General features: G+C 60.1%; 2 protein-coding genes across 5 annotated transcripts in view; one reads left to right on the forward strand and one right to left on the reverse strand.

The window, feature by feature from the left end:
* Nucleotides 1–9,106, forward strand: part of WDR86 (WD repeat domain 86) — a 22,508-nt gene extending 13,402 nt beyond the window's left edge. Inside the window, exons 3-6 of one of the 3 annotated variants that reach the window (XM_032394384.1) lie at nt 75–489; nt 3,608–3,743; nt 7,180–7,283; nt 7,859–9,106. In XM_032394384.1, the coding sequence (XP_032250275.1) occupies nt 75–489; nt 3,608–3,743; nt 7,180–7,283; nt 7,859–8,143 (940 nt within the window). In that variant the 3' untranslated portion in view covers nt 8,144–9,106. Of the gene's footprint in view, nt 1–74; nt 490–3,607; nt 3,744–7,179; nt 7,284–7,467; nt 7,728–7,805 lie in introns of those variants that run through there. The other 2 variants (XM_032394386.1, XM_032394385.1) reach the window with 2 other exon arrangements.
* Nucleotides 9,107–10,435: 1,329 nt separating this feature from the next.
* The window catches only part of NUB1 (negative regulator of ubiquitin like proteins 1), a 27,296-nt gene continuing 25,395 nt past the window's right edge, over nt 10,436–12,336 (reverse strand). Inside the window, exons 14-15 of one of the 2 annotated variants that reach the window (XM_032394376.1) lie at nt 12,136–12,313; nt 10,436–11,912 (exon numbers count right to left, since the gene is read on the reverse strand). In XM_032394376.1, coding sequence (XP_032250267.1) covers nt 11,734–11,912; nt 12,136–12,313 — 357 coding nt within the window. In that variant the 3' untranslated portion in view covers nt 10,436–11,733. The remainder of the gene's footprint in view (nt 11,913–12,135; nt 12,314–12,336) is intronic. The other variant, XM_032394377.1, reaches the window with a different exon arrangement.

Consider the following 12,336-nt stretch of genomic DNA (forward strand, 5'->3'; position numbering starts at 1 on the left):
TACCCCTGCGTGCTCTGACCCCTGCCCCTTACCCCTGCGTGCTCTGACCCCCGCCCTCTCCCTCTTCCCACCAGGATCCTGGTCGCCAACAACCAGCTCTTCAGCAGCTCCTACGACCGCACAGCTCGAGCCTGGAGCGTGGACGAGGGGCAGGTGTCCCAGGAGTTCCGGGGCCACCGCAACTGCGTGCTGACCCTAGCCTACTCTGCGCCCTGGGACCTGCCTGGGGCTCCGTGCGCCGAGGAGGTTGGGGGGCTCCTGGTGACGGGCAGCACGGATGGCACGGCCAAGGTGTGGCAGGTGACCAGTGGCTGTTGCCACCAGACGCTGCGGGGCCACACGGGGGCCGTGCTCTGCCTTGTGCTGGACACGCCCAGTCACACCGCCTTCACCGGCAGCACCGACACCACCATCCGGGCCTGGGACATCCTGAGCGGGGAGCAGCTGCGGGTGTTCAGGGAGCACCAGGGCTCTGTCATCTGTCTGGAGGTGAGATCTGCCGGGGAGGCCCCCGGGTCGTCCTCTGAGCCCTACCCCGCGTGTAGTTAGCTTGCCCGGGTAGCAGACGGCCGCAGACGGGCGGCTTGCACGACAGACACGGATGGTGTCACCGCTCTGGAGGCTGCAAGTCTGACATCCAGGTGTTGGCCTGCACCTGGCTGTATTCTCACGTGGTCGTCCCTCTGTCTCCAGACGTCCCCTCCCTATAAGGACACCAGTCCTACTGGATTAGGTTCCACCCGAATGACCTCATTTTAACTTACCTACCTCCTTAAAGACCCTGTCTCCGAATACACTCGCATTCACAGATAGGAGGGTTAAGGCAGTTGTCAACATAGGAATTTTGGTTTCTTTACATGTTCAGGGAGGATTATGTCTACCCAGAAACCCTGGTCCATAATTCCTAAATCCAAAAGTTCCACAACACGAAGTTGTGTGTGTGTGTGTGTGTGTGTGTGTGTGTGTGTGTTTAAGGCTTGGCACCAAAACTAACTTGGCAGCAAAGCCCGGCCTACACAGATAGGCTAGCTGGAGTTCACTTTACCCCTTTTCCTGGGACTATGAATTCCTTTGCTGTGGAAACATGAGCGTGTTGCTAAAATCCAAAAACTGCTGAACTACATCTGGCCCCAAGATTTTGGACCAGGGATTCTGAACGTGAAAGCGCCCGCCCTTGATGGTCGTGAGGATTTCATAAACTAGTGGTGGACGTGGCCCAGACGTGACCCACATACGGGTGCCTGGTAGCTTGTGCTGTTGTTGTTGGGCATCAAACAGATATGCTGCCCGTGCTTATCTTTTCTCATTTTACACATGAGAAGACAGAGGCTCAGAGAGGGTAAGCAACTTGTCCAAGGCCTCACAGCTGGTAAGGGGCAGAGACAGACTGGAACCCAGGACTGAACATGTAACCAGCAGCTTATTTTTTTTTTTTTTTAAGATTTTAATCATTTATTTGAGAGAGAGAGTGAGAGAGAGCACGAGAGCAGGGTGAGGGGCAGAGGGAGAAGCAGACTCCCCGCTGAGCAGGGAGCCTGACGTGGGGCTCGATCCCGGGACCCCAGGATCATGACCTAAGCTGAAGGCAGACACTTAACCGACTGAGCCACCCAGGCGCCCCTAGCCAGCAGCTTATAAAGGCGTGACAGGGTCTGTACCTTGCCGGGGTGGGGGAGTCTTACCCCGGAGGCGGCGTGTCCGGAGCCCAGCTGTGCTCTGCAGCCTGGCCCAGCGGCTTCATTCCCCTGCCCAAGTGCATCTGCTGCCGTGAGCTGAGCAGGGAGAGGCCCGCACCCCGGGGGCCCCCAGAGCAGAGGCCTCGTCCTGCCATCTGCTTGGATGGATTGCAGGGAGATGGCCCCGAGCCCTGTCCCCTCAGAGCTGTCTTGGCTGAGGGAAGTCTTGCAGGCCCTGTCCTTCGTGACATGCCCCTGTCAGGGTCTGTGTGCTTCCCCATGTGCCTCGGGCCTCCCCGAGCTGCCCGGCTGCTCCCCAGGGATGTCCTCGTAGGAAAGCAGCCAAAGTGAACAGTGAGGTCTCAGGCAGCCAAGGACAACACGCTTGGAGCATTTCCTGGGCCTCTGGACTCGTGGCTTGTACTTTGAAATCGTGCCGCTGGGTCACTTTTAAACACAGTGCGACAGGCCCCACGTTGTTGGGACGCGCTGCGTGGGAAACAAGAGGTGTCATCCCTTTGCGCCGTGGAAGCTCAGCGCCTTCCTTGCATGGGCTGAGCGGTGCAGAGGTGCCCCGTGTCCCACGGGGGCCTCCAGCCCGCAGGCTACTCACGCCAGCTCCCTTAATTTCAGGTCTGTGAGGCTCAGTGGGCAGTTTGGGAAGCGTGGTCCCTGGAGGCCTGGGGCTGCCTCTGGAGCGACGGCTGATGGGTCAGGACACACGGGGGCATGGGGCGGACACTGGGGCAGGAGGCCGTACGTGCTCCCCGAGACCCCACCGCCTCTGCCGTGGTGAATGGCCCAAAGCCAAGTTTGACCTGTGCTGTGGCTGGGGCGGAAATATAATCTGGAGGAGTCAGAGTCCTGTCCTCTGGGATTTAAACTGGGAAATTATAGGGGGATCCTGGGTCAGCCACGGGAACTGGAGTGGTAAGGGGCCCAGAGTGTGGCTGTCATTGGGCAGGTATGTGCTGGAGCTAGGAGGGCATGGGCCATGGCAAGGATGCCGGGGGCCTGTACTCGCGCCAGGCCTGCTGCCCGCTGTCTCAGCAGAAGGGGCTTCTCTTTCCTAAGGCTCCAGGGGTCCCTGGGCCCCGGCTCTGGCACGAATGTCTCTCGCCAGGGCTCACAGCCACCCTCCTCACCTGATTTCTGGTTCTCCTCTGCCTCCCTGCTCACCAGAGCTGCTGGGTGGCGGCTCTCTTGGCTGCATGGGGATTTTGTCTAGGAACCTGCAGAATTATTTTATTCGTCTTCGCACTTCCCCTGGGCCAGGACACTGGCTGTCTTGGCAAGGGGTGCTCCTGTGAGGGGCCTCCCCCAGCCATGCCTTCTCTCCCAGGCCCTTGCTTTCCTCCTGCGGCACCGAGCAGGGCTGTGAATGCCACTCTGGTCAGCTGGGGCAGGCGGGAAGTCGGGGAGCCTGTCTCCAGGGCTCCTCCCTCCCCACCCGGGCAGCCCCGGGAGCCCTGTCCTCAGCCGGGACAATTGAGGGAACGGCTGGTGCGGCCGTAGCTCCGGGTGGATTCACCGGAACCTTTCAGGCACCAGCTGTTCTTCAGCAGGAACCGCTGACGAGGGACGCCCGCCAACAGTAACCACACGCGCGAACATTCCGTGCCCCTTGCTCCTAGTGCTGAGCGCTGCACGGGCCTTCTCTGCGCCCCCCACGGGAGCCTGGCGGCATGCCGACTTCCGGTGCGGGGGAGCAGTCAGTGACAGGGCCGAGGGCAAAGTGACAAGATTCTTGGGTGCTGGAGCCGGCAGCCGGGTGGGTCCTCACAGGCAGGGTCTCTCCCGCTCGTCCACGTCCCCCGTGACACCTGCACGGGCCCCTCCCCCGTCACACAGAGCGGTCTGGAGGGGGCTCCGAGTCACCGGCCACGGCCAGCAGCACCGGAGTCCAGCGCCACCCCCCTGCTCCCCCGCAGCTCGTGAACCGGCACGTGTATTCGGGCAGCGCCGACAGGACGGTCAAGTGCTGGCTGGCCGACACCGGGGAGCGCGTGCGCACGTTTGCGGCCCACCGACACAGCGTGAGCGCCCTCAAGTACCACGCGGGCACCTGTAAGTGACTCCTGTCCCCGGCTGCCCCCACCAGCCCGCACCTGCCTGGGCTCGTCCCTCCTCGCCCCCACCAAATCCTCCCGCCCTCGGGGCCTCTGCGCCCTGCTTCGTACTGGACCGTCCCCTCCTGAGCCTCAGCGGCCGTTCGGGGTGGTCAGCAGCCGAGCCTCCTCCATGCACGTGTGCCTCCAGGGTTATTTTTTTTTTTAAGATTTTACTTATTTTTATTTATTTGACACAGAGAGAGAGAGTGAGAGAGAGAGAGCGCAAGCAGGGGGCGGGGCAGAGGCAGAGGGAGAAGCAGGCTCCCGGCTGAGCAGGTATCCCGATGTGGGACTCGATCCCAGGACCCCGAGATCATGACCTGAGCCGAATTCGGGCAGACGCTTCACCGACTGAGCCACCCAGGCGCCCTTCCAGGGTTATTTACAAAGAAGGTCCAAACAAGGGTGTGGGGCTTCCTCCCCAGCTTCACCCCACAAAAACACGCAGCAGCCCGAATGGCCAGGACGCCCAGGGTTAAGAGCATCGTCTCACGGACACATTCTAATTCTTGAAATGAGACCTGGACAGCACTCACTCCTGCCAGACTGGAGGGCCACATGGGTTTGACTTCACCTGGCATTAGGTTTGACAACAGATAAGAGAAAGCCCAGATAACAGTGCTTTAAATGAAATAGTGGTTTGTTTTTCTCAGGTAGAATTTCTGAGGCTGGCAGTCTAGGCGGGAATGGATGGTTCCACAGTTATCAGGCACCCAGTTTCCTTTGATCACTTTGCTTTCATCACCCTTAGCACATGTCTTCTATCTTTTAGGGGCCCTCACAGTTTAATATAGCTGCTGGAGCTCCAGCCACCGTGTCATACTGTAGGCAGACAGGACAAAGAGGGAAGGGCAAAAGGATGTGTCTCTTAGCTGAGTGGGTCCCTTTAAAGATCTTTCTTGGAAGCCTTACCCAGAGACTTTGCATGCATCTCTTTGACCGCTGCCTACAAGAGGGACTGAATAATAAAATCTCTTATCTGGGGATATTGCTGCCAGGGTTAATCAGGTTATTTTGGATAGAAAGAAGGGCAGAATGGCTTATTGGGTAGGCAACAAGCTGTCCCACAGGTCTCAAACTGACACACCTGGGGTTTGCTGGCTCTGTCCTGCAGGCTTGGCTCATGTTCACACCCCAGACACACCCAGAAGACAGACACTGTTCCAGGAAGCACCCCCCCCAAAACACACACACCTCACCACACCTACATGGGAGTGGGGCTCCCAGGTTCCTGAACATCTCTTTCCCGAAACAATCCCCAGCATTATGTTTTGCCACCAGCCTCCCTCATCCCCCCTCTGTTTTCTCTCTCTGTCTCTCTCTCTCTCACTCTCTCTCTCTCTCTCTCTCTCAGGGAGCAGATGGGTGGGGGGAGTCACAGCAGAAAATTCAAGTTGACTTCACAGCACAGGTGTTAGATGAAGATAGAATGTGGATCTCTGAAAATAGAGCCCAAGATACCCTTGGGATTTAGGTGTCTGACACGGGAAAATTATTTTTTCCTTCTTCCTGGGTCCAAGCCTGTGAGTGTGATTATGGCTCTGCTCCCAAGTCAGGACCTCTAATTTAAAAAGATTAAAGCCGCCCAGAGCGCCTCCCCTTGGCAGCAGCTGGGATGGACCCCATCTGCTGCCCACTATTAAGGAAATTGGTCCGTGGTCTTTGCCAATGGGCTGCAGGTTGATCAGACTTAATTCCTGACCCTCTTCCTATCCACGGGATGCCCAGCAGCCACACTGGGTTGGGGTAGGGGAAGCAGGAAAGGAACAGAAGAGACCCAGTTCCCCTCCAGAGCCACAGCCGCTGGTAGCGTCAGGAGCAAGGCTGGGAACAGGCAGGCGAAGCGGTAAGTGGGGTAAGGAAGAGACCCTGAGGCTGGGGAGCCCCCAGGGCTTGCTCAGGCTGCCGGGCGGGTGCGGCAGATGCTGTGCGTACCACACCTGGGGCACTTCTTTCTGCTGCACCTCAGGTCCTCTGCCCTCGACTGCTTTCCCATGAGGAGCAGGTGGGAGGAGGGCTGGGAGCTGACACCCCCAAGAGGGGCCCTCCACCAGTGACTTGCCCCCCACCTCCCAGGGGCACAGCTCTGAGACGGGGTCTGCACCTTCTCCCAGGGTCCCCCTGCAGTCACCTGCTCACTCATACACCTTCCATCCTGTTTCTCCCCCCATTTCGTGGAATGCCCTGCCAAATGAAGTGTTTGCACTCAAATCCTAGCGTCAGGGTCAGCTTCTGGGGGAACCGAGGGGAGGACAATAGTAAACAACGGAGTTCTTCTGGTCCCTGTTCTCCGCGCGGTCGCCGTTCTCGGCGGGGTCGCCGTTCTCGTCGAGGTCCCTGTTCTCGGCGGGGTCCCTGTTCTCCGCGCGGTCCCTGTTCTCCGCGCGGTCCCTGTTCTCGGTGCGGTCGCTGTTCTCGGCGGGGTCCCTGTTCTCGGCGGGGTCGCTGTTCTCGTCGAGGTCCCTGTTCTCCGCGCGGTCCCTGTTCTCAGTGCGGTCGCCATTCTCGTCGCAGTCCCTGTTCTCGGCGCTGTCGCCGTTCTCCACGCGGTCCCTGTTCTCGGCGCGGTCCCTGTTCTCGGAGCGGTCCCTGAGTGGCAGCAGCGGCATCTAGAACTGGTTAGACATGTGGGCTCGCAGGCCCCACCCCAGACCTCCTGAGACAGAAACTCAGGTGGGCTCAGCAATCTGCCTTAACCACCCTCCAGGTGATTCGGGGGCTCACTGGAGTCTGAGAACTCTTGAACTAAGTTCTAATGTAGGAAAAGGCGCAAGGAAGGCCGAATCCCGGGGCTTCCCCAGAAGAGGTTGGGCAGGGGTGCTCTAGCGAACGCCAGAGGGTCTAGGCTCTGTTCGGAGGGCCAAGTTCATTACTGAGGAGGGGAAGGAACGAATTTCTGGATGGTCCTTGCCCCAGTAGGCAGCTCGGATGATGGGAGGTGGATGACCTCCGCCCCAACCCCAAGGCAGGGGCTTTCGAGCAGGGAAGCCAGGCCTCACCAAAGGCTTTCACCAAACGGTCTGAGCGAGGGGACCTGGGCCGAGGTGGTACTCAGGAGGGACAGGAGGCCCGGAGAGGGCCGCTCAGGCAGGCCCCGCAGCCCAGGGCGGGTTCAGCAGCCGCAGTCCCGCAGAGCTGGCTGCCGAGCACCGGGAGGGGGCAGGCCCCTGAGTTCCCAGGCACGTAGCAGGAGGATGAAGGTGCCGCCTCCTTCCTTGCAAGGAGCTCCTGCTAGTTCCCGTTTGAACCTTAAGACCTCCCGGTGAGGCGGGCCGACGGGTCCCGGCCACTTCCGGGCCTGCCCCGCCGCGCCCCCCGCCCCCCGGCCCGCGGCGTCCGGGAGAAGGCGGTGGCTCTCGGGCGGGAGGCCCAGCGGCGCCCTGTGTCCACAGTGTTCACGGGCAGCGGGGACGCCCGCGCGCGCGCCTTCGACGCCCGCTCCGGAGCGCTGCAGAGGGTGTTCCGCGGCCACGCCTTCGTCATCAACTGCATCCAGGTAGGCGTTCCCCGTCCGGCTCCTGGGCTCTGCCCTGGCGGGGAGGGGCAGGCCGCCCCCCACCCCCGCACCCCGAGGCCGGGCTCCCCCGGCGGCGAGGCAGCGACAGTTGCGGGCACCGCGGAGGGGAGGGCGGCCCGGGCGCCCCCGCAGCGCCGCCCCACGCGCCGCCCCGCGCCCGCAGGTGCACGAACAGGTGCTGTACACCGCCTCGCATGACGGCGCGCTGCGCCTCTGGGACGTGCGCGGCCTCCCGTGCGCCCCGCCGCCCCCGCGCCCCGCCGCCCCCGCGCGCAGCCGCTCCCGCCTCTTCAGCAACAAGGTGGGCTGCGCCGCCGCGCCCCTGCAGCCCGCCTGAGCGCCCCGGGACCGCGGGCCGACCCACCCCCGCACCGGGCAGGGGTCCGTGGACTTCTGAAGCCCCCTCCCGTCCCGTGGACGACGACCGTGCTCGCCCTCGGGGACCACGTCTCTGTCCCCACCCCCCCCCCCCCCCCCCCCCCCCCCCCCCCCCCCCCGCAGAGCTGCCCTGCACTCAGGTCTGCACCTGACTCAGCGGGACCCTCCCGACCCAGGGTCTGCCGCCACACAGCCCCCAGAGCCTGAGGTCCCCAGAAGCCAAGCCCGTCCTGAAGGGAAATGGGATTTCTTCAAAAAGCCGCCCAGCCGCAGTTGTCATTAGTTTGGCAAACTGTCTTGAGGACACTAGTGAAGAACCGAAATACACGTCCTTCCAAGTGCTCTGGAATATGTCTTTTGTTCTGCACACTCTCAGCTTCCTGTCCGAGGGGGGAGGGGTTCCCGGAACCGGGGGCCTCACACACCCGGCCTGGGCCTGCCCCTCCTCGAGGGGGTGGTGAGGGGCTGCGGCCCGATGACCCCTACAGTGTCACTCGTGTGGGGAGCGGCCACGGGAGAGGCCAGGGAGCACGGCACCGGCCCTTCGGCCCGTGTGGGTGACGCCGGGGATCCGTCACGCCTGCTCTGGAGCTCCCAAGGCGGCAGGAATCGAGCAGGGCTCTCGCCTCGGGTCTGGGTCTGCAGGAGGAAGGCCGGGGCCGGAGCCGCCTGGCCGCGTGCGCAGGAGCCAACCCGACGCTGCGCGCGGTGGAGGCGTGGGCGTCACTCGGAGAGCAGCTGGAGTCCTCGCCCGGAGGGGCTTCACGGGGCCAGCGCGGCCCGGGCTCCGGAGGGGCCCCGAGGGGAGCCGCCCCCAGCTCCCTCTCATCCCCCGAAGGGGGCGCTCTGCCAGCCGTCGCCTGGCGCAGGAGAGGCAGCTTGGCAGCGGCTGCGGTTGAGGGCTCAGCATCTCGCCCAGGACAGGAGCCTCTGGTGCAGGGGAGCGGGCCCCGCACTGCGGTCACGCAGGAGCTATTTCCCCAGCAGGGTGCGCGGCAGGACCCGTGTTCCCCGGGGTGGCCAGGTCCAGGCCTGACGGTGGGGCCCCCCCCGCCCATGAATACGTACAGGATTGGCACGGGGGGCAGTAGGAAGGGACGCGTACCTTTGGGACTGTGCTCTAGGCCACACCCCCAAGCCGTGGGAATGCGGGGGCCTCCCCAGGAAAGCAGGCTGGCTGGGGAGAGGCAGCGTCCTTGGGCTCGAGCGGTACGGGTGCTGCCGGCCGTGCCTGGGGCGCGGGCTGCCTGGCGGGCCCACAGCTGCGGCTGCAGCGGCTTGCCCACCGGCGGGGCTCCCGGGAGGGCCGGCAGACGGCCCACCTGGAGTACCTGCGCCAGGGTTTCCGCTGCGCCGGCGGAGAGGCGGCTTGAGTAACCAGACGCGCAGCGACGCTCACAGCCGCTGCTGCGCTCCTGCTCCTACGTCACCTCAGATCCCCCATCTTATCCACGGGCTAGGATACACCCGGGGAAAGGGCCCCGGGTGCGGATCACAGCACAGGAGCGGCTGGAGATTGGTTCTCCGGCCTGCCTCTCCTGGAGACAGTAGGAAACGGAAACCTGTTTGTCGTTTGGTTTTTGTATTCATATAGCAGAATAAATTTGGGTGATTTTTATTTCTACAACACACAAGGCTTTGTTAGATGTTGAGGATGTTAAGACCAGATGACCAGGTATTCTTTGCCCTTGATAAATACGGCTGGATGGGGGTGGGGGGGGAAGGACAGAAGTACTTATGGACACATGGGCAGTAAACAGGGGCAGGAAGTGTCACCAAAGCCAAGAGCAGACGGAATTTCACAAGAAAACGATCAGCATCAGATGTGAAGAGTGCAGACATCCGCGTCCCACTCCTGCTCGGAGTCCTCTAAGGGCCTGGGCATTCGGCCACTCCCATCTAGACCCCCTGCCTTTCAGGGAGCTCTGTAGTTGGACTCCGCAGTCCTTTCCACCTCATCCTCTGCCCCGCCCCACCCTCTGGTGGGCCTAGAACGCCCGTGACCTCGTGAATATGGCACACTTGGCCTGTTCTGCACCGACTATTACCTGCTCATTGGTCCCAGGTCTGGAATGTTCTTTCTTCTCAAACTCTCGGAGAGTCTGACAGGAAGCTGAGATGCCTCCAAGGCCCACCTCCTCTGTGACTCTTCGGCCTCAGCCCACTCCTGTTTACTTGGGGACATTTTCATCACAAATGCCCTTTGCTGCTTCTCTTGCCCTCCAGAGCTGGGAGTGGCACTTGGTCACTGCCTGTCTAGTTTCACACACCAGCTGGAGGCAAAGCCAGGACCAGCGCCTGTCTCCGGACTTGGGATGGGCAGCCCTCCTTACGTGAGAACTGGCGGAAGTGATGTCAGAGCCCTGCTAGCGTGCTTCTGCTTCCCACCTTTCTAGGGTCACTAAGACTGCATCTGGGAAGCTAGAAGCCATGCCTGGCCCAAGGCCAGGACAGTAACTATTAGCCAGAAGCTGCAGCTCAGGCCCGAAATCCGAGGATGACATGGTCCCGGGGAGGCGGGAAGACCCCCGCATCACCTCGGCCGTCAGCCGCTCCACCACCACCAGCGCACCCCCCTTCCCCTCCCACGCAGGCTCCTTCCCCGCCATCAGCTCCGGCTCTGCTTTCTACATTTCATCTTTTTATAACAGACATCGACGTGGCTTTCGATTTCTTCACAGAACGCCATGCAAGCACACGTCTTGAATCCAAATGAAGCTCTGGACACCCAGACATTTTCAATACTTAGAACGGTTTAGGAGTTTGAGCAACTTATTGCAAAGTTAAGCTGACAATTTTTGAATATATTTTCCGCCTTTTATTTCCATTTGTATCATCCATTTTAAAAATGACAGAAAAGATTCCCACCCATTCAAACCGGACTGCCGTTCAAGCTTTATGAAAATGATCAGTGAAAAAGTCAAAGCATTTCAGCCAGCCCCTTGACGGCAGCAATGTGACCATCTGCCGTCCGTCGCAGGAGCTTCCAGCGACTTCTGGAAGGGCAGGAAGAGGGTCAGGAACACACACTCCATTCAGCACCCTGCTGCTGCCAGCCGTGTCCTGGGGCTGGACCCGGCTTTCCCTGAACACACATCTCCAGAGGACCGTACCGCACACTGAGTGTGCTTACTTGGGCCATTAAGAGGCTAACTGCACACCTTTAGGAATAGTCCTCTGTGACAGAGGTATGCCAAAAACCCCCACAAAGCTGGAGAAAATAGATCTGACTCTCTGATAGATGCCTCAGCGAGCAGTGAGTTTAATATGATAGCACAGCGTCTGAAAATGCTAATTAAAAATTAATTGCTTTGGTTAGCATTTAAGACTTTCCCATTTAATAAAAGACTATTTTTGTAAAGAATTTTGAACAGCTATAAATTCTCAACTTCAACCTTGAATTTCAAATACACGTTTTACTAAACTAAGAGTACAGAACACTGACTTCCAGTCGGCCACAGTTCGGCGCGGCTACTGTAGCTGAGGCCTCATCTTTAGTCCCCCAAAGCGCCAGGAATGGTTGCAGATTTAAAGGACATTTTAGAGATGGGCCAGCGAGGCCGAAGCAGGAAGGCAGAGCTGCATCACGGGAGGAAGAGCTCGGCAGTGAGCTCAGAAGGGCAGGAGAGCCGGGCAAAATGAAGAGGAGATGGATCCGGATGCTTCCCCTCCCCATCAGCTCTTCCTGGAGACCTTCCCGGGGGCCACCCTATTCTCCAGATGTAACTGCCCTTCCCATTTCCGGGTGAAAAGAAACCAAGCGGGGAAGACCTGTTAGGGCTGCAGCATGTGAAGGCCGCCGGGAAGAACAGGACCAGGCCAGAGGCAGCTCCTTCCCCGAGGTCAGCATTGGGGACTGGCACCCCGCCCCTCCCCCAGCCTCCTCTTACCCTCACAGGAGCCCCTGCTCCCTGCCCACCCCTCCTACACCCAAGGAGGAAGCACTCTTGCAGCAAAATCAGATAAAAAGAAGGAAAAAAAGACCTGCATTTGACTTTTCATAATGATAGAATTTATAAGCAGAAACTCAGTACTTATTTCTGCTCATTATTCAGTTTTTCTTTGTTACTGACTTTATATTTTCTACATAGGATAAGTACTCTGCAATAATAATTTCTTCATCTTCCAGAGTGGAGTCAAGATAATCTTCTTCGTGTTCTGGAATATCTTCCAATATTTCATTGACGGCTTCTGTCTCCATATCTTCATCTGTTGAGGCACTCGAGGTACCTGCAACGGAGTAGTGTGGTCACCGCTGAGCAAGGGGAGAAGGGCAGGAGGAGGAGAGAACGCCACAGAAAGACGGAGCTGACCCACGTCCATGTCCCCAAGGCCCTCCCTGGCCGCGCCGCGCAGACCAGCGCCCACACCCGGGAGGGCAGGCCCTTCTCCCCACGGCCGCTCCCGGCCAGCAGGCCGCTCTCAATTCGGATTTCAGAGAGCCCAGACCTACCTGCGGAATCGGAAGGGGATGTGGATGGCGTTGAGGAAGCATCTTCCGCCGCGAGCTGCAGGTCAGGAGGAAGACTCCCCCCGTTGTGGGCCAGGGTCTGAGCGGCCAGCTGCACATTCCCCCTGAACACTCTCAGGGCAGCACCGGCTGCCACCGCATCGAAGCCCATGTACACCAGCTAGGGGAGAACACGGAGGGGGG

This window comes from Phoca vitulina, unplaced genomic scaffold (assembly GCF_004348235.1).
Source record: "Phoca vitulina isolate PV1807 unplaced genomic scaffold, GSC_HSeal_1.0 scaffold80, whole genome shotgun sequence".
NCBI lineage: Eukaryota > Metazoa > Chordata > Mammalia > Carnivora > Phocidae > Phoca > Phoca vitulina.